General features: G+C 40.7%; 1 protein-coding gene across 3 annotated transcripts in view; it reads right to left on the reverse strand.

Moving 5' to 3' along the window:
* Positions 1-21,942, reverse strand: part of kcng2 (potassium voltage-gated channel, subfamily G, member 2) — a 36,353-nt gene that overhangs the window by 7,514 nt on the left and 6,897 nt on the right. Inside the window, exons 3-4 of one of the 3 annotated variants that reach the window (XM_088929072.1) lie at positions 18,039-18,116; positions 16,359-17,228 (exon numbers count right to left, since the gene is read on the reverse strand). In XM_088929072.1, coding sequence (XP_088785198.1) covers positions 16,359-17,126 — 768 coding nt within the window. In that variant the 5' untranslated portion in view covers positions 17,127-17,228; positions 18,039-18,116. Of the gene's footprint in view, positions 1-16,358; positions 17,229-17,736; positions 17,802-18,038; positions 18,117-21,942 lie in introns of those variants that run through there. The other 2 variants (XM_088929073.1, XM_088929074.1) reach the window with 2 other exon arrangements.

The following is a 21,942-nucleotide window of genomic DNA, read 5'->3' on the forward strand; positions in this document are numbered from 1 at the left end:
AAAGTATTTTTTTCCCAGTAAATGAGATGACATTTCTTACACGGAATGTTTTCAGTATACTTTGCACTTTTGGAATTTAATTTGGATTTGAATGAAAAGAAAGTTCATTCCTGCGCTCATATTAACCCAAAAAAGAAAAAAAAAATCACTTTGTGTGACGCTAGACTTAAAGAATTTAATAAAGAATGAAAACCTTTCCATTTAAGCGCAGGAGTACTGTAGGCTCTGATTACACTCACAGCTATCTTGCATAAACCACAGTAGTATCATACTGTACAAAGCTTTTGCAATTTTTGGAAAAATTGCATTTTGTCATGGATGTTAGAAAAGCCTGAATACGATGTTAATTTCAAGAATAAATTGGAATTAATTGAATAAATTTCAATAAATTTCCAAAAGGAAAGGAGAAACAATAACAATATGACAATTTTAAATTCATCGAGTTATAAAGAAGGGTCAAACCCTGATGTTGCTCATGTAAGCCTGCCTACGGATAAATATCAGACTTCTTGCTGACTCTCTGGCATGTTTCATTTTCACATCCCTCTCTTCACCCCCAACCCATCTTTGTGCCAGCAGCAGCTCCCCAGCCCATCCTTCATTAAAGGGGGGAGAGGGGTCTGACACCCCCATTCTTACAGAGAATGTCATTCTGCTCAGTCAGGTGAGTCACCCTAATAAGGCTCACTAGGCGAACCATGCTTCTTCTCTGCCTTAACTATGGGTTTGACCAAACTACAGAAATATAATTGGAGAGTCAAAATGGGAAAGATTAAGTGCCTGAAAGGAAAATGTAAGAGGATCCCTGTGCTCTAACCACATGTCAAATCTGGACACTAAACACAAGACAAGTTCAGAAACGTGTAAGAGTCCATACTGGGAAAAAGTAATGAAAGCACTGGAGGGTGAACAGCAGTGCGTGTGTCCGTGGCATTAATTCCAATGCGATGAGGTTAAAATGAAATGGCAACATGCTGGACACACAGCGAGCCGCGTGGCTCAAGGCTGGATAAGGGAAAGTCCAAACTCGGTGACCTTAAACCACGTGAAATGCTACAGATCGGTTTGACAAAAGATCGATCGATCGATTCAAACATTCCACATTGTCAATGGCTGATTGTCTAGATTCACAAAAACATCATATACATTTGCAGAGCCCTTAATTACAAGGCACAGTAGCAGAGTGAAAATTACGTACTGCACAATTATATATATATAATTTAATATGTACTGTATACTCAGAAGTGGGGAGTGTTGAAATCAAGTGTAAATGACACTTTCTCGTAAATACTGTAAAATACTTCCATTAAGGTTAATCGGTGCCACTGTACAGACTTGGTACAGATAGATATTAAGTGATCTGAAGAGAAAAACAAGTCAAAGTTGCACACAAAGGAAGGCCATGTGGTGAATTTTAAAGACTGAGCTGTTAATAGTGTTCCTTTTACACTCTTCACTGGTCACTGGATCCGTTCCTGACATTACTGATATGGAGCTCTGGATGCTGGGGTCCCTAATGCTAATAAACATGGGGGGAAATAAATATTCAAGACTGACATGGAAATGAGCGCTTGATGTCCATGATCAGCTGTCCATTCCTCCTGCCAACAGTCAGAGCGAGAGAACAGCCGAACAATGTTACCGATGTGTTCAATACTGTCACTGCAGGTTTGGATTGATTGTGAACAGCTGTTCAGTTTAACATGTTCACTGTGCACGGGTATTAAACAGCACTTTCTTATCTCAGCTAAGATGTAATGTTGTACGTACAGTTTTTGTCCTGTAAACATCTCAACGAGCAGCTCTGAAATGTTATCGTGAATTGGGGTTGGCAACAGTGATTACTGATCTCAGCGTGTCTTGATTTCTACTTGTTAGAGACTACAGACTTCTACATCAGTGTTCCCTGTTGCTGGGACATTTGAGTAAATTATTTCAGCAGTGGTTCATCATTTTTGACCCATTCTGAAATATCCCAGAAATGTTTATCCAGGCGTTAAACGTAGTATTAGGAAGGGATTTAAGAATGGTCCAGAATAACTTTGAAAATGTAGTTCAAATTTTATTTTTGTATGTTTACGATACCACAATATCACAAACTACATATCATGTAAGTAAGGCACTGTAAAAAAAAGTGTTTTATATATATATTTTAAAACTACAGACATTGAATTGTGGGTGGTTCTGAATTAGTGATGCAGACAAATGGACATCTGTTTAAAAACTGTCCATCCTTTCGCCCATTTTCTAACTATTTCTTCCAATTTAGGATTGCGGGGGAGGCAGAGCCCATCCTGGTTAGTAACAGGCTCAAGCCGAGGTACACCTTAGATGGGGTGCCAGTCCATCTTAGGGCACACACAGACATAAACAACAGAGTCACACAGGAATAAATACACAGTCACAGAAGCCAGTTAACCTTGTAGTATGTTTTTCGACTGTGGGAGGAAACCAGAGTATCCAGAGGAAACCCATGCAAACACGGGTAGAGAACATATAAACTCCACACAGACGGCACCCCAAGTCTGAAACTGAACCCAGGGCCCCAGTGCTGCGCAGCAGCAGTGCTAACACTATGGCAGCCATCATACCACCCATTTATAAACTGTGTTTCTCATTATACACCACTAATACACAAGCAGACTGTGTATGTTTGACCTGCAAATGGACATAATTGAATGAGACAAGATTTTGATACATTTTGATACATTTTTAGTATAGTTGTAAAGGCAGATGATGCACCACAGGACAAACAGGAGTTTGATAACTGGATTTATGAATGATTACATGTTACTTATTTTTATTATGCAGCAGTGACCTCCTGTACAGTTTTACTCTCAATGTCCACACCAAGCAGACATTCATTTAAATAAAAGCCCAGTGCCAATTTCTAATGCCTTTCAGTTAATAAAAGGGATTTTATGTTTGATAATTGAATTGAAAAATAAAAACACCAAAGAGAAATAGTTCAGAGCACTTAAGTATGATTGTTCAAGTACATCTTGTTGAACAGACAAATTGTGTTTTGAAACGTGCTCATCCATTCACTATATCCACTCTAAAGTTCAGAGATCACATCAGTATTATAAGGGTACTGCAACACTATTTTTATATTTTGGGGTTAGAAAGAATCAGCATTGATTATAAAAGTACACAGTTACATGTAAAACCTCCAATTTACATCACAAAATAGATTACATGTCATGGATGTCATGTCATGTTCTGTAATTCAGAAGAAGGCACCAAAACTTCTGGTGACATGTTGTGGCCTAATTACATTGGAAACAAACAGGCTTGTGAATACATCTCTTTTAATCCAATAGAAATATTGCTCTCGATTTTGAGACAGTTTTGCTGACTAATACTACTTGTTAACTCTGCATGCAGATCTCGTTGGAACATTTCTGCAGTGAAATGTCTGCTGCACAACCTGTACTTATTCACTTGTACATTGCATTACATTAGTCATTCCAGTGACTAGTGAGCTGGAAGGGCCACATCACATTGCAACTCGTGGGAACTTGAATGCAGGTTTACAAACACATGGCGCCTTACAGTACTTTCACAAGTTCATGATTTTGTGCTTAAATTGAAACCTGCCAATTTTTTTTATAATTTCAATGAATTTATTTTGTTACTGAGATTTAATAACCGGTCTGAGAAATTGGGACTACAGTTCCCCTTTAAACACACGAGTTAGTTTAGGAAAGGCTGGAAGCTGCATAACTGTGCATTAGCCATCTTTCCTGCACTTCTCAAGCATGGAGTCCCTGTTGCCTTGAAAATGTCATCTCCTAAACTGCAAGCGCAGAGTGAAGCACATGCCCTGGCTGGAAACAGGAGTGTTTCTCCTCACAATTCATTCCCATTCTGTCACATAAAACACATCTGGGCTGTACAGTGTAGTAATCCGTGAGGCTGAGTTTTCTTTAGTATTAGAGGAGACAGCTGAGTACTTCACCTCAAACCATTTTGACATGTCTGTGTAAGCCCCCAACTGAGAAAAGGTCTTGATCTACACTGTAGACTCTGGCTGATGCAGTCACCATTTTGTAAGCACGCTGCTTTGTACATCTGGGACTTTGCTGTAAAATGACTTTGGAATCACCTATACTTTTTTAGTGTACTCACCCCCTAATGGACACCAGGAGTGTGAGGTGGATTTCTGCCATGCCTGTCCTTTTGACATTAAAATCAATAGCTCATCTTTCGATCCAGCAGCCAGGATTCACCTAACCGTCAGGACCCATCCAGCCCCTGAGTGTTTCAGAATGATTTTCAAGCTACAGTATACCTATTCTTTATTATAACCTAGAAATGAATAAAAAACAACCTGAATAATCAGAACAATCTCAGGAAAGATATTGCTCACACATTGCACTTTACAGTGGAGCGTTCATACTTCTGTGATTGGACAATGGCAGCCTTCACTTTTCAGAACCACAGCTCAGGATTTTGGATTGATGACAAGGAAACAGTACAGCCCAAGGAAGTGCAATTTGTTTTTCCGACTTGAATGAATCTGTGCATTTTGAAAAGAACTGATAAAATCTTGTTCTGTACTGCGTAAATGGAAAATTCTTATTGCTATCAGTTATTTTAGGTAAGCAACAGGATGACCTTAAACAGGCAAGAGCTACACATGAGGCCCAGGAAGTCATCAATCACAACAACAAAACTAGACAAGACCGGAAAACCTGCTGGATTTTGTTAGAATTTCAACATTTAAAATAACACGTAACACCATAAATCATTCAAAGCATTCAGTGGTTTATTGGGCTGGATGTAGCATATTTTGTGCCTCCGACATTTGTGCACTTCCTTGAAGGATGACAGAAGTATAACTTGCTCATATACTGTATCTGCTCAAGCTTTACTTGTGAGGAAGGTCACTCATTTTTTTTAAATAAAATTAACATTAATGTGAACAGCACAGCTCAGGTTGCATTCAGATAATACCAACAACACACTTTATCCTTCCACAGATACTGTAGTTAACAGGGAAATATCTACGTGCAGAAATAATTAAATCATGCACTGTAAACAAGCTAAAATGATCCACATTTGCTATCAATATTCCTTAACACAAACAGTAATTCACTAGAAATAACAACACCCAAAAATTAACCATATTGAAAGGTTTTCATCACAATAATATTGGGTTTAACCCGCTCGGCTGAGGGCTAACCTTCTGGCCAGAGGGCAAGGAGGCTGGGACCCACATACAGAGTGAGAGAAAAGGATTAGATCTAGAATTTATAACATTTTAGGTAAAAAAAAAAGACATCAAGAGGATTAAAATTACTGAGGCGGATTGAGTTTGTCTGTTGGCATCCCTCCCGAATTTTCATTATAATTATAACTCCTTGCACTTATATAATACTTTTCATTTGAAAATTCAACTTCATGCACCACTGAGGTGCAGCCCCACCTCCGTTCTGTGCCAGAAGCCCCCCTAAACACCAGATCTGGTAGAGAACAGAGAAAATCATTCAGTAGTAGTATTACAGGGGAACTTTAGGGAGGGAAGATTGTATAATTCCAAAGTGGAATTCAGCCAGGACACTGGAAGTTAATTCCCTAACTCTTCTGAAAAGTGCCAGGCGATCTTCAACGCCAAAGCAGTCAGGACCTCGAATTGATGTGTGGCAACCTGGTTTCCTAGTAGATCTCTGAGCCCCAGTCCTGACCAGGCCCCGCCTTGCTGAAGCTCTGAGATTTGAAAGGATCAGTAGACAGTATGACAACACTGCTGTCACTGAATATTTACAGAGACATACAGTAGAAATCCTAAACTGGGAACCCATGCCTTAGGGTTGAACATTCATAAAAAATAAAAAATTTAATAACATAGTAATCTCTCTTCCTCATCTACACATACAGAACAGCAGAAGGGCAAGTATACTGAGAGTGACAGTATACCCAGTGAGACCAGCCTGTTTTGGGTTGTGTATGCTGAATGCTGGCTTATGATATGATCATACATTATAGTGAGGTTATTAGAAGCCCATAGGCACCTGCTTGAAGATTATTTCTAGGTTTACAATATGAAATATGTTAAAGGAAATCATGCATGTTAACCATTTTAATTAATTCTCTTTGACCTAAGGGTGGATAATGCACTCAAGATACCTCGGTTGGCCAAGGGTGTGTTACAGGTACTTTAGATTCTGACGGAGCAATCAGTAATTACAAGTGAAGATGTGAAGCCGCTTCTGCTAGCCTTTTTATGTAGTAACTTTGTACCAGCGATCAAAGGCCAAACACACGTCTGTTTCTGTCCCTGTGAAAGACTGCCTCACACTTCCATTAACATCCAGTAAAACTCCTCCAGAGAAGCTAAAAGCTATACTTGTCTGAGGACATCAAAGCATGTAAGGTGTTGAGAGCAGTAAACAAAACGTTCCAGCATCAGCAATGGTGGAAGCCTTTAATCAAAGAGCTCTGTGCGGGATGTGGCTGTACAGTACATGACATCATGTCACAGAAGTGGCCTGCATCAACTCCACAAAACCATGGACTGTCCACTTGCGGGCGGAAAGTCTTTCTCCCCTGCTCAGCCTCTGTCTTCTTTCTTGCCTGCTTCCGTTGGCTCATTTAAAATTGGCTGCTTCGGCACATGAGTCGAACCCACAGGGCAACACCTCATGGCAGTGCTGCCCTGTGTGAAGACTCCCCACAGCCAACCACAACTCAACTCAACTCTGATTGACAGCACAGAGGGAGCCCGCCATGTCAAAGCGCACTCTGCTCCTCAGAAAACATCACCCAGAACTGCTGACCTCAAAAAGAACAATCGCTGGTGCAATCTAAGACAAGGTTCCCTTCCACCGAGGCACAATGTGAACGGAACATGCATTTGAGACTTCATCAGACGACAACATATTTGAGCTGACTTGAGGCTTTACTCTAAATGAAAGAGGGAACAGCTGGCACTACTCATTGGACCGGCTGAGGCCTGGATTAAAAAAAAACAACAACAACCTGACCCATCACCAATGGCGAATCCCAAAATTAATACTCGATGGCAGTTTTTCTTGGACCGATGTGAGCACCTTCAGGCTATGTTGATGTTTTGATTGGATCTGGCTATAAGTCTCTGTTTTGCAGACCACATACAGTATGTCAGCTTCGGAAGAATACACCTACACAACCAATATGTGCCTTATGTCTTAACAAATCCTTACATGTTTATTACTTTAAGTTAAAGCCTTTAACATGCCTGTTTCTTGTGCTTATTTACATAGATGGGGTATTGCTTTTCAACCTCCATAATAAGAAAACATAAGAAAATAAGATGATAAGAGAGGTTACAAACAAGAGGAGGCCATGCGCTCCATTTAGCTAGTTTAGTAGTTAGTAGCTTTCTGATACAAGGATTGCACCAGCTCTCTCTTGAAAGAAACAAGGTTATTGACTTCAACAACATGGCTGCCTCCAGCACTTTGACATACAGTAGAACACATTGTCTTTGTCTATGCCAGCATTCAAGAGTCTTGTTTAGTGATTCCTCCATCCTGGTGAATGAGGGCAAACAGACTGAAAGAGAGTGAGAATCCATTTGTCTGCAGTTTCTGAAAAAGAATTTTAGCTGTCTAGTTGTGTCTTCAGCTACCATTAGCTGAAGGTTGCTTTTGTACTAATATATTGGCTGCATTCAATCAGTGAAGTATTTTACCAACTGGCACATCTGCCACTGAGACTGGAAAACTGAACTCATCCATGCTCTCTCTATACCTCTCAGTAGGTAGTACTCAACAGCTCACTAAATGAAAGGTTTCTTTGAGCTGGATGAAAAGAAATGGCACCTGAAATAGCATTGATGAAACCAATTCATACATTATCAATAATATATTTTTGGTTTGGCAATATGAAAGGCGATATTTATTTGTTATTGCATTAGTCAAAGTAACTCCATATACTGTAATTTGTTTTTATCCGAAAGAGTGGGCTGACTAATTTAAAGTATTTCATAACTTTTTAAAATATTTGGCTTAATGAAGGATAATTATCTGCTTGACTTAATTATTCTCTTGTTGCATTAATTTAACCCAATGGTTAACTAAAATGGAGACCAGATGAGAACAATCCATTAAAGAGGACTTCAAAGTTTCTCCACCCTCTCTGCACCCCTCTACCCAAACATTTACTTCAATGTACAGTATTTATGTTCAGCTGTTTTTACATTTACAGGAAAGGCCTTGAAACTGCAGGAATTTGAAGTCTCTAATACCCAATAGGGCAAATGAAAGATTTTTTCAGCGTTTCAAGGTTCAGTAGTTAAAAAATAATGTATTTCACTCATATTTAGAGAACCGGTAAATAAAATTTCAAAAGAGATATTGGCTTCATCAGTAAAATTGCTGAAGGATAAAAACAGAGCCATTTGTATGGTTTGTTTAAGGACTCTCCAAAAGCTGTTTCTCCCTTTTGCAAGCTTGCATTTGAGAGGTGAAAAAATAGCTTTGAAATAACTACTTTGAAAGTAAAGTGTCAGAACTCATACCAGGAAGAAAAACCCCTATAATTAAAACGATATATATCATTATACATCTTTGATTAATTAGTATCTTGTATATGCATTTCTAAGACTGTCATTCCTTACATACAGTGTAGCTAAATGCAACAATTTAAATTTTGCAAGTCCAAGTATAAGTCAGTTCAAAGTCTTTGTGCATAATGTGCTTATTGACAGTGCTGTGGGGGTGCAAAGTCGCCCCTAGAAAAAAGGCTGTTGGTAAGATGAGAGGAGTGAGAAATTGAAAACACTTTTAAGTTAGAAAAAAGCTTGTATTCTTCTTTTTGATCTGGTGTCAGCTGAGCTCATTTGTGTGAATGTTATGCAATCCCAGAAGTCTCCACATATTTATCACTCAACGTGCTTAGAGAAGGTGCTGAATACTCTAAATATTGTCTCTGCCACATGGCTAACTCTTCCCTAGCCATTCGGACACTAATGTATGTTAAATCAATTAACACAATTGAAGATTTACAACAAAATAAAGGATTTGAACACTGCTATGAAAAGCTTTAAAGTAATTTGTCATATGTTTTATGATATGCCATCAGCCATATCACCCTGCAACTCACATCTGGAAACCCACTGAAGCTAAGCAGGTGTGAGCCTGGTCAGTACTTGGGAAAAACTAAGGTTGCTGCTGGAAGAGGTGTTAGTGGGGCCAGCAGGGGGCGCTCACCCTGCGGTTTATGTGGGTCCTAATGCCCCAGTATAGTGATGGGGACACTATACTGTAAAAGGCGCTGTCCTTTGGATGAGACGTAAAACCAAGGTCCTGACTCTCTGTGGTCATTCAAAATCCCAGGGTGTTTCTCAAAAAGAGTAGGGGTGTAACCCCAGCGTCCTGGCCAAATTTCCCATTGGCCCTTACCAATCATGGCCTCCTAATAATCCCCATCTATGAATTGGCTACATCATCCTGTTCTCCTCCCCACTGATAGCTGATGTGTGGTGAGTCTACTGGTGCACTATGGCTGCCGTCGCATCATCCAGGTGGGGCTGCACATTGGTGGTGGTGGAGGGGAGTCCCCATTACCTGTAAAGCGCTTTGAGTGGAGTGTCCAGAAAAGCTATATAAGTGTAAGCAATTATTATTATGTTTTAAAATTCACTTTGTAAGATTTAATCAGAAGTAAAAAAATAAACATAGTGACAATCCCCTTTATCTTCACTTACAGTATCTATCAAATCAGCATGTTCGTAAAAGGTGCTCCTTGGTGTTTAAGTGTTGTGTGTTGTGAAGGCTTAGATAATTTGAAAACCTGCAGGAAAAGTGACAAATGTTGCAATCTGTATGATCTGAAATAGACATGTGCAAAGGGGAATTGCACAAAGCCCCATGCCTAAAGGTATCTTGTGCTTCAGCTTTGTATCTGGGTGGTAGCCTGCCAGTCCCGATTGCATTCTGGATACAGGGCCTGCTAAAAACTGCATATTGTCTGACATGTTTGAAAGTGTGTCATTGCTCGGCTGACTCTGCACTGCCTTGGGATGCTGTTACAGAATTACAGCAGTGAAGAAAGTCTAGACCATGCCAGCTTGAAGGTCTGAGAGTGCTGCACAGAGTGCCTCTAGTTGAGAGTGAAGAAGATTGATACACTAGTAAAGTGGACCTTTCCAAAGATCACAACAGGAGACAGTGACTTTCAGTGATTCCAGAGGTGTTACTACTATAATGCTCTATGCTTCAGGCCTGCTGGCACTTTCTGTGACTTTGAAACACTTCAAACTGCGAATCCCTACATGAATGAATGTGGCAAACCTGCATTTTTGGAAAAAGTAAAATAGAAAAACCTGAGAAAATGGTCTGTGATGCTGTGAGTGTTCTTTGTTTTGGAAAATCAAATTTTCTTACAGTACGTTAATCCTTTCTGCTTATTGTTTGGCCTAATTGTTCCATTTTCTCCATTCATTTTGTTTGTCAATTATATCCCCAACTGGAAGCCGGCTATGAGCTAGGAGGGAAGAGCTGTGATGTTTCCAGAGGAGTGGTTATCATAACCCAGATTCTCTTTCCAGTCTTCTAACAAGTCCAATAAGTCCAGTTGTAAAAACTTTGCTTCCCTACTCCTGACACATGACCACTTAGAGGACAGAGCTCATTTTCACCCTCCAATAGCTCAGTTTCTCACAGGATTGATTTGGAAGAGATCATTCTCAGTCTGGTTCCTTGTTATCTTCCTAATACACTGACAAGAGTCCTTTCATGCCTATCTTATCTTATGCTTAAAGTACTGGGCTATCAGCTTTCCCCGAGGAGGTGTTTGGACATTGAGTGACAGTATCTTCAGATGCACTTAAATTACATTTAAATTGTTTTTTGTAATTGTAACCAGATCTATCCATTTGGTTGGACTCACTTACTGTATTACATTTTTAATATAAATGCTTTTCTCTTTTTTCAAATAGCATTAATCCTCAGTAACAATATACAGTTTTTCCTGCATCGGTTGGTTCCTTCATATCTAAGACATGTGAGAACCCACTCATCTCTCTTTATTTTCTGCTCAAATACTTTGCAGATTTCCTTATCTTATCAACTTTGTGTTCTATTTCTGCTGTCACTCCTCTACGCACATGAAGAATGCTCCACTAGCAAAGTGTTGGTTTATATTTCTTTTTCTTGTTCCTGTTGAGTGTGGAATTATCCTGTTTGTTCCTTTGACACTGCTCACCACTTGAACATCTGCTAATGATTTTTGATAATGATAGGTCATAAGGTGTCATTCGAACCCCTTGCAGCAGAGCCACCCACTGCTAGCTCTCATTGGCCAAGTGTTCACTTGGTTTCGACACTGTGAAATTTTTAATTGTATCTAATTCAGCTCCAAACGTAACTACAGTAGGAATGAACTAATCAGAACTTTGTCATTCAGCTCTGCAACCTCACAATATTTTAAATGAATGATAAATGTCCATAAGCAGAAAACAATTATAGTAAAAAGGTCTAATCAGTCATGTTATTAGCTCAAGTAAGAGGCCTGAGAATTGTGTGGGAATGAAAGCTGGAATACCCCGGAAATGCAAGCAGAAGGATCCTTTCCTCATGTGTCTCCCAGTCCAATACTGTGGAACTCAATAGTTTTCATGTTTAACATACTTGTGTGTTGATAAAACACCAGTAAAACAGCAGAACATTAACTCGGGAATTCTGGCTTATTACAGTCATACATTAAACAATAGTCCAATTAAAGAAAGAGGGAAAATGGGATATGAACAGGGCCTCTGGCAAAACTACTGTAAATATTGTCTTCAGGAGCCAAATTACTTCTGTTTCAAATGAAATAAAAAATCTGGCTGGTCCTTTACTTTGTCTGCGGAGGGACACTAAAGGAAAATGTTGGAAATGCAATTTTCAGTCGAAGAGAAACAAGCCACAGTGTCTGGGTGCAGTTAAAACACATTTGTTCTAATTACAGCATGATTCATCTCTGGACCTTTAAACAAAATAGCTATTTTCTTCCTTAAAAATGAACGCAGCGAGTATGAGGTCATATGTCTGGTTAATTAAAAATTATCATATACAAAACAAATGGAAGATGCCAGACAATGAGCATCAGCTCCCAAGGCAAGTCAATGGCAAAGCATGGTATTAGCAAGTGTTCTTAATACATTGGGGGCCAATTCTTTTAAGATCTACAACTACAAATTGGATCCAAAACTACAGCTTTTTGAGAAGTACAAACACTGTTTGTTAAAATCACTCATTTTAGGGAAGCTGTGAAGAACAAATTTTGGTTGAATTTACATTTACTGTACAATTCCATTATAGAGTCTTTAACCTTAAGTCCTGCCCAAACATGTATAAAGGACTTTCTGTAACGAACAATGTAGGTTGCTATGCAGGATATTAAATGAAATACCTACAGTATAAGATTGCAATTACCTTAAGGCAACTACATATAACAGACACTCAAACGTGAACCTCTTATAACCTTTTAGAACTTTGATCCTTTCAAAACAGGATTGTCTTAATTGCTTAATTGACTCAGGTGCTGATGGTCAATATTATCCATGTTGTCAAAGCTGATACCCTGGCTGCTTTCCAGAAACAGCTGGATGAGATCCTTAGATCAATTAGATACTGACAAGCAAATGGGCCAGATAGGCCAAGCAGCCTGTTCTTGGTGGTGACCTTTAATATATTGCTATGGTTAACTGAAAAAAAAAAAAAGATTTCAAATGGAATGGAACAGGAGCATATGCAATAATGCATATAGCTGAGCACAAGGAGAACTTGTGCTGTTCCGTCTTCCTTCCTAATCTCTCCTTTCTGGTTTCAGGCCCATTAGCACACACAAATCTTTCTTGTTAGCTTGAACAGGAATTTTTGTGAGCTATGGTGAAGTGAAATGAAACCGTTACAAACACACGCTTCCCAAGAACACTCTAGAGCCCTAAGTCTCTGGTGCCTGCGTTCCAGCAGGCACTTCAGAACAGTCTGGACCTTGTCAGGAATCTGCAGGTCAGGTACTCAGAGGTGCAAGGTAAACTACCTGAGCTTAACAGTACAATGGGCAAGACGCACAACACTCTCAACACCTGGGCAGTGTGGACTACAGCCCTATAGTCACCTTAGGAGACAGTGCAGAATGATGGGTAGTTGGGAAAAACCCTAGACCAAAACATATAGTATCAGTGAGATGCCATGGTTGCTTGTGTACGAATAAGCCTTGTATAAGGGTAAACAAATGATAAGCTTCTTTCTATTTAATACCTAATATCTATAAAATATGGCATAGCAGAGTAGTAGGATGAGTGCCCAGCTCCATTTCTATTGAGGAACAGGGACTGATCCCTAGAGAAGATGATAAAAGTAGCCAATCAAATCTCTCCTGCGTTAACCACCATGTCACTGTACAACGTGTCACAGCACCTTTTTACATTTTAGATTATTTTTCAGAACAAATGCCCCATGTAATAATTATAATAATAATAATAATTGCTTACACTTATATAGCTTTTCTGGACACTCCACTCAAAGCGCTTTACAGGTAATGGGGACTCCCCTCCACCACCACCAATGTGCAGCATCCACCTGGATGATACGACGGCAGCTATAGTGCGCCAGAACGCTCACTGCACACCAGCTATCAGTGGGGAGGAGAGCAGAGTAATGAAGCCAATTCATAGATGGGGATTATTAGGAGGCCGTGACTGGTAAGGGCCAATGGGAAATTTGGCCAGGACGCCGGGGTTACACCCCTACTCTTTTTGAGAAACACCCTGGGATTTTTAATGACCACAGAGAGTCAGGACCTTGGTTTTACATCTCATCCGAAGGACAGCGCCTGTTTACGGTATAGTGTCCCCATCACTATACTGGGGCATTAGGACCCACGTGGACCGCAGGGTGAGCGCCCCCTGCTGGCCCCACTAACACCTCTTCCAGCAGCAACCTTAGTTTTTCCCAGGAGGTCTCCAGGCTCACACCTGCTGAGCTTCAGTGGGTTGCCGGTTGTGAGTTGAAGAGTGATACGACTGCTGGCTCATGTAGCCCATTCTTTTCTATTGTAAGTCCTGGTATATAGAATTTTGTAACAACTTCCTTAAAAGTCACCAACACGGTACCAACTCCCTACTCCTCTGTCCTATCCGCGTCTTTACTCATCTGTCCTAACCCTAACTCTACTCCTCTGACCTAACCCTGACCCATCCTTCTTCCTCTGAATGTTGGAAAGATTCAATTAAGACTTTTTAATAAAATACAGAACAATAAACATTTAGTGTAAATCACCAAATTGCCTCTTAGTTAAATGTTAAGATCTAGGAACGACCTAAATTATAAAGTTTTCATTAGGTAATATGTTGAGGTGCTATAATATTTTCTTATGTGAAATACACAGGACATTTAGTCTTTTTTTCTGGCAAAACAGAATGCTTTTTCCTACCACCAACTCACTGATAGATAAAGTGACATGATGATTTAAAGTTACTGCTGAATATGATGCAGTCAATAGTCACTTTATTCTCTTTTTTTCCACTGAAATTGCATTTGCAGTTTGGGACTGGAAAATGTATCTAACACATACCTGTACTGCCAGGGTTATGTAGTGGAAAGGTAGTACATTCACAGACCCATTAGTCTCTCATAAAAATATAAGGCAGTTGGGTGACAAACCTATATTGTTTAAGTATTTCTTGGAAAAATATAGGCAGACGCAGCATTTTTTCTTCAAAGTACATGTCATAAGCATTCAACATGAAATTATTTAGATTGTGCTTGTTTTGATGCGTTCGGTTTCATTAATTCCCAATTGACAATCTACAGTATAATGTATTCAAATTTCTGCAGCCTTGCCTTTGTCCAAGGGCGTCTTGTATTTTTCCATTACGAAGGGCTAATTAAGAAAGAAAACAATTTGTCCTAATGTTTACATTTTAGAATCTGCTTGCTTTGATTCCACCTTCCATTGCAGATAACTAGTTGCTTTGCATTTCTTTTTTAACTGCAATTGCTGAGATTTATAAAGAAGTCTGAAGTTCTGTTTGATGTGTTCCAAGCATGACTGACAAAGATCCTTTCGGAAGAACTCCTGAAGCGCTCTTGAGGGATACAACAAGGTATATTCCGATATAACCGTACAGCAATTAAACATAGTATTTTTACTGTTCTTCTTTACTATCATTTGTTTTTCTCAAATTTCCATCGCAGAAATTATTATAATTATCATATCAGACTGGGAGAAGATCACTGTGTTTATCTCTGAGACAGTAAACGTTTGTTAACATAACAAAGACAACATCACACTCAACAGCCCTGGAGTTAACTTTTGCTGGGCAGATTACATTAGTATTGCCACATTGGAAGATCTCATGCTTCTTCACTGTAAGGTCTTTTGCAAAATCTGAAGCACTGTTACCGACAGGTTTTGGAGAGTAAAAATTTAACTTATGGGATATCTGAGTGTCCTTTTGTCCTTTATTAGCTGAACAAGTCTGCTTGCTAATGAAGACTCCAAGCCCGCAGAAACTTATACAGGTTGAAAATCCTTTATCCGAAATTACAAAATCCGAAAACCACCAAAATCTGAAACTTTCCAGCTCACAGTGATGTCATCTATGACGTTCCCCCTCCCTCAGGTTTCTCGGACCTGATGTAGTTGTAATGTCTGGGGCTGCATTTATCTTAAAGTTTGTAAGCAGTGATTATCATGTTTTGTTGTGGTTTTTTGTACAGTAAGTACAAAACGTTATTTTTCCGTGAGATCTGAATCTCACCTCCATGTATGAGTGTAACTTGACTAGTGTCATTACTTGTACATCACTTTAAAAATAAAATGCTGACTTTTTTCAGTTTTCATTTTATTTACCTGTCATCATATTCAATGCTTTGTTTTTATACCTTACATAAAACTTAATACCTGTGTTGTAAAAAATAAAATACAAATGGCGTACGTGTAGTGTAACCTTTTAATAAAAACATGACATCGTAGGTGGAGACTGATATCTTACCTTTCTTATGGTATTATGTTAAAAAATATATAAAAAATGTATATAAAACTAAATTCAGGGTATATGTATAAGCTATATTATGAAATGTAAATGGATATCGTGTTTAGACTTTGGTCCCATCCCCAAGCTGTCCCATTTTATACACATATAAATATATTCCAAAATCCGAAAAAATCCAAAATCCGTAACACTTTTGGTCCCAGGAATTTCGGATAAGGGATTCTCAAACTGTATTGTCCAGCAAATGGTTTATGGCATATTATTTTGCTGTCGTGTAAAAGGTATTTCACAAATAACAAACTATGTCTTGGAGCTGCCTGCCAATCCTTAGGCAGCCCTGCAGGCCTGGGAGGGATCGAAGGGGGCAGATAAAGTGTGGACTCACCCGCTCCTCCTCCTCTCTGAGGTCCGGCATGGTGCTGATGCAGAGGGTGACGGCTGTGATGGCCACAAAGATGACGGACAGGCAGGCGAAGATCTTCCCCGGCAGGCCCGAGTGCGGGTTCTCCACCATGTCCCTGAGCCTCCGCATGCAGCCGCCCATGCGGCTGTCGTCGGAGAAGGTGCTGGGTGGCGGCTCCTCGCTGGGCGGGGAGGTCAGCCCGTTCTCGGCCCGGCGCGCCTCGCTGCGCTCCTCCTCCCTCTGCCGCAGCTTCCGCAGGCAGCACCACTCCAGGTTCTCCTCCTCGACGCCCCAGTAGAGCAGCTCCTCCTGGAAGGACAGGGCGCACATCTCGCGCAGGAGCCGCAGCTTCCCCGCCGCCAGGAAGGTCATGATGGTCCGGAAGGCGCTCGGGCTGCGGTCGAAGAAGAACTCGTTGCGGCTCATGTCGTAGTCATCGCAGACGTCCATGATCTCGTCGTAGTTGCTGCAGGCCTTTAGCTTCCCCAGCCGGGTCAGGGGGAACTCGTCGAGGGTGGTCCAGGGGATGCGGTACTTGATGCCTCCCACATTAATGATCACGGAGCGGCTCCTGCTGTCCTCCAGGTGCGATCGACAGCAGAGCTCTTCTCCCGGGTGGAGAAGCTTGGCCGATTTGTAGAAGACCCCTTTCTTGGTGCGGACCTCGTGCAGGTTCTCCAGGGGGTTGAACGAAAACGTGGTGAACTGGCGTTCGGAGCTGCCAGACAGTAAGGCCATTTCCTGATACATTGGTGCAGCCGTGTGTCCTCTGAGCCGTAAGGCCACCAGAGGTATGGTCTCGCTGAAGGGGGGCAGGGGAGGAAGTCACCCGTTCAAAATGAATCCTGTTATCTGGGAGGCAATGAAAAAAAAACGATGAGGGGTGGAAATATTACACCCAGGGAACACAATTAGAGCCTTTTAATTAAGATATTTTTTTCTGTTAGAAAATTGATGAATTTATCTCTTCACAGAAATCTGAAGCATGAACAAAACTGGTTCACCTTTCTAGTCTAAGCTCCTCTGGCCACGTTTAATCTCTGTTCGTTTTATATATGGTCTTTCTAAAGATGTTTCTGCTTAGGCTGATTTTTGTAATGATAAGATAGAGAATAAGTTTGGTAGACATAGAAGATGTCTCCGAAGCAAATGCCATAGGTGATTAGCCAGCAGTAAATTAATGTTGAACCATGTCCTGAGTGTCATGATTGGGATCCCTCCTCTTAAGGGTGCTCCAACCCTTTCGTATTTTAGTTGATTATGCGCACCTGCCGCCTGTTTTGTCTCTCATTATTTAAGCCTGGCGCTCTCACTATGCCTAGCTCAGCATTGGAAGATGGATGCCCAGAAGCCCGCCTACCAGCAGGTCCAGGAGAGACCCGACGGCATAGGCTTCATCACGGCGTCCTGACTGTCTGAGTCCGGGGCTTGGAGCGCCTGGCCTCATTACTTTCTTTTAACTTCTTGTTCATGTTCTGGATCCTGTTCCGGATTTTAATCCTGTCTTGTCTTGGATGGATCACCCAGTTTTTGGACTTTGGACTGCACCCCGGATTTCCTGTTTTGGTGCCCCCCGAGCACTGGATCACCGCCGTCACCGCCCACTGTCTGTCAACCCATCCTATCCCGCTGTACCTTCCCCTGATGTCCTTCTCCACTTACGTCTGGATTATACTGTCTGCATAGGGTCCTGAACTATGCTTCAAGGGAGCCTGGACTGGCTCTCGTTACACTGAGGCCCTGCAATGAAACATTCATTATGTAATTTTTCATCTTCTGGCAGTGTACATATAATAGGAGATGCAATAATTAAGAAATTAGACAATAACCTAAGTGCCAAGAATACAGTTTAATGGAGTTTTTAATGAAAGTTCGGGAGGAATGAAGGCAGCCGCGCTCATTCGACACAGCTGCTACAATTCTCACTAATCCTGACGTAAGCAACCGGTCTCCATATATATCAAACGTCACCCTCTCCTCTTCCTCGTTCGTTTTCTGCATCCCTCCTCCACCCCCTCTCCACCTTTGCAGCTACCCAATTGGTCGCATGGGGGTCCTATCCTCCCAGTCCAACGGCCGGGAGGTTGGCCCTCAGCCAAGCAGGTTACGCCAAATCTCCACATCCCAATAAACGATACTAATTTCTCCCAAGCTTTCGGCTGCTGTCATTCCCTGTGAATTTAATATCGCAGGCTAGCTCATGAAGAGCTCAGATTATGTGAGGGGTACCCACAGAATGCAGACAGGTGCACTTTTGAGCCTCAGATACCTGTCAGGCAAGCCTATTTCAGATACCCACCACTCTGTGCATAAAAAGCATCTCCAATTCTCTGTCCCAAAGGAGACTGAGTGACAAGAATATGACCAGCAGTGCTCAATGTGCTCTAACACATGAGCCCTGATGCTACTTGCTACTCAACCAATAACTCTAGGTCTTGACTCCCTTCGTTGTCATTAGATTCACCACCATTTGTGCTAAAGATGAAGTGTTAAAAGTGTAGTCAGTCTGGTCTCCATTGTCCTGGGCTTTTCCATGTAGTATCTGCCACCAAAAAATAATAATCCTGTACTTTAAGAAGACAAAGAAAAATGCTCCCTGGATTCAATAACACCAGCATACCTGATTTAATATGGAATTGTCAATCAGTCAGAGATCTATGAGCAGAAAGAAGGATTTCTACAGCTTTTTATTTGTAAAAATACTTTAAGGGACTTATGAAAAATGAAATCTCCAGGCTCCTAAGCAGATCAAAAGGTAAAAGCACTTATTCTGAACCCAGAGTGAATTCTGTAATCCAAACATGAATAGTCTGAGTCTGGGCTGTGTCATGAATGAAGATTGCTAAAGAGTGGTGGACCATTAGGCAAGTGTCCACAGGGTATGAGATGTCTTGAATCAGCCAGAGGGTCTTATTCTTCCTACTGTATGCAAAAATGACCTCTGTGACCCACAAGCTTGCAGTATTGCTGCTGAGAGCCATGTCACTTCTCCAGTGCCGGGGGCAGTGTGCGGCTTGAAGTCTCCTCTCCGGAAAAAAGGAGAACATTCTCATATTGTTGCTGAATTTACTGCACTCCTTTAGAGTTAAATGATTTAAAACTAAGGAGCCAAATTTCCTAGTTAAAAGAATCAGTCATGACTTCAAATGCTCCAGGTCTGCTGTGAAAAAAGAGAAAGATTAATTTGTCATACTACGCAATCATCTGTATTTTCATCTTGGAAATGTTATGCTGTTAATATGAACATACTATTAGTTGTTAGTTTCTAAAGCACGGGGCAGAATCCGATTGGTGCCTAAAATGAAACACTTTCTGGTACAGATTTGTCTGTTTGTGTAAGCGTATCAATCACTTGCATTTAAATGCAATTAAATGTGTCAGCACATCCTACTGTATGGATTTGCATCATAATTGGCTCCTTTCAGTTGTCCAAATATAACTAGCAGAGAGCGCTAGTTTAATTGTTTACCAGATATAGATATTTTTAGACGTTACGTTTTTTCTTAGTAATCTTGCTATTTTTTACTGATTAGCTGAAATTTAAGGTCGATCATTAATCTGGACCAATGCACAAATAAATGTTAAGCATATGTTTCAAACAAGCCATAATATATTTCTTTTGAAAATAGCTGTAGATATGCTAGGCTAGACCAGACCATATGCTTTTCACTGACCCATTTATAAATTGTCCGTTATTACAGAAGAACATTTTATTATAGCTTTTATAGTAGCAATGTTCTTTTTCACATGTGAGATAACATTCTCTATTTTTTAACTTTTATATTCAGAATAAAGAAGATTGTGAGGTGATTAGATAACTTTTATTTTGTTTTAAAATATAATTTAATATATTAACTGCAGCCATATCACCCGGTAACCCACTGAAGCTCAGCAGGTGTGAGCCTGGCCAGTATCTGGATGAGAGACCTCCTGGGAAAAGCTAAGGTTGCCGCTGGAAGAGGTGTTAGTGGGACCAGCAGGGGGTGCTCCCTCTGCAGACAGTGTGCATCCTAATGCCCCAGAATCACAACGGGGACACTATACTGTAAAAAGGCACAGTGCTTTGGATGAGACATAAAACCGAGGTCCTGACTAGTCATTAAAAATCCAAGGGCGTTTCTTGAAACGAGTAGGGGTGTTACCCTGGCGCCCTGGCCAAATTTCCAATTGGCTCTTACCAATCATGGCCTCCTAATAATACCCATCTCTGAACTGGCTTCATCACTCTGTTCTCCCCCCCACTGATAGCTGATGTGTGGTGAGTGTTCTTGTACATCATGGTGTCACATCATCCAGGTGGGGCTGCACATTAGTGGTGGTGGAGGGGAGTCCCTATTACCTGTAAAGCACTTTGAGTAGAGTGTCCAGAAAAGCACTATATACTGTAAGTGTAAGAAATTATTATTATTATATCCAGAGAGGTAATGACTAAATTAACCCATGGACTACTTCAGGCAAACAGAGACACAGAGACATGAATAGATAACAAGAGTCATTTCTTTGCATGTAGGGCTGTTGATGTCCAGAACAAGCAGATTCTCTGAGATTATTAAAGACGAGGCTGGATGAGATATATGGATCAATGAGCTGCTAGCAAACACGTGATAATGATAGTACAATTTCATTTATAAGTGCTTTAGAAAAAGCTCAAAGCACTGCACGATACTACATGTGTAATACACATAACAGAACTAAATGGGAATGTATGTTTGTGTTGCATCAGCAAGCTGACGTCTCTGCAATGGACTTCTCAATCGCACCTGATTAATTTGGCTCCTTACCCTTACTGGCAACACATATATTCCTGTCTCGACTCATTGGCTGCAATAGTCAACTCACATAACTGATATTTTAAACAGAAGCAACAACTGCACGGAGAGTTCCCAGCAAGTTTAAATAACTCTAAAAGCAACACACAGAGAGCTGGGGGGTCGCATTACTAAGTGTTCCCCTGGAATAGAGCATTTCTCTTTGATGAAACTGGAGGCACATACAGAAGAAGCAAATAAGATGCCTTTTCTCCAGAATTTGTTCTTCTAAGGAGAGGGAGAAAGCTTCTTGGTAACTGGTACTTTTTGTTTGCAAAACATCCTTGTCCCTTCTTGTTTCTTCACTGAATTTATGTGATGAAATGTTTATCCTTTACATACTGCAGGAAACCAAAATCTGTGTCGAAGAGCAAAATTCTGATACAATTCATAAATTAAAAGAATATGGCACTTGGCATTTACAACACATTCAATACAATCTCTTGTGCAGCATCATTTTGGCTGAAAGTACTGTTGTGTAGCGAGTGCCCTAGTACTGAACCCAAGCCAAAACCAGCAGAACTCTTCACACTCCCCACTTCTATTCCTGTACTATAAGCAGCAGCCATTAAACAACCACACACTGCTTTGTTTGTGTGCGCTCCTTTATGTGCCTGCTTTTGTGTCAGATACACATTACCTCCACGTCCAAGCGACTTGTTTTAAAATGGTGGGGCTGGGGTCCTGTACAGACGTGTTTCTATATTTTTTCCCTATTTTGCAAAATAAAAAAAGAATTCATGAACACAACGTAGATG

This window comes from Atractosteus spatula, chromosome 12 (genome assembly GCF_055471065.1).
Source record: "Atractosteus spatula isolate fAtrSpa1 chromosome 12, fAtrSpa1.hap1, whole genome shotgun sequence".
Lineage (NCBI taxonomy): Eukaryota > Metazoa > Chordata > Actinopteri > Semionotiformes > Lepisosteidae > Atractosteus > Atractosteus spatula.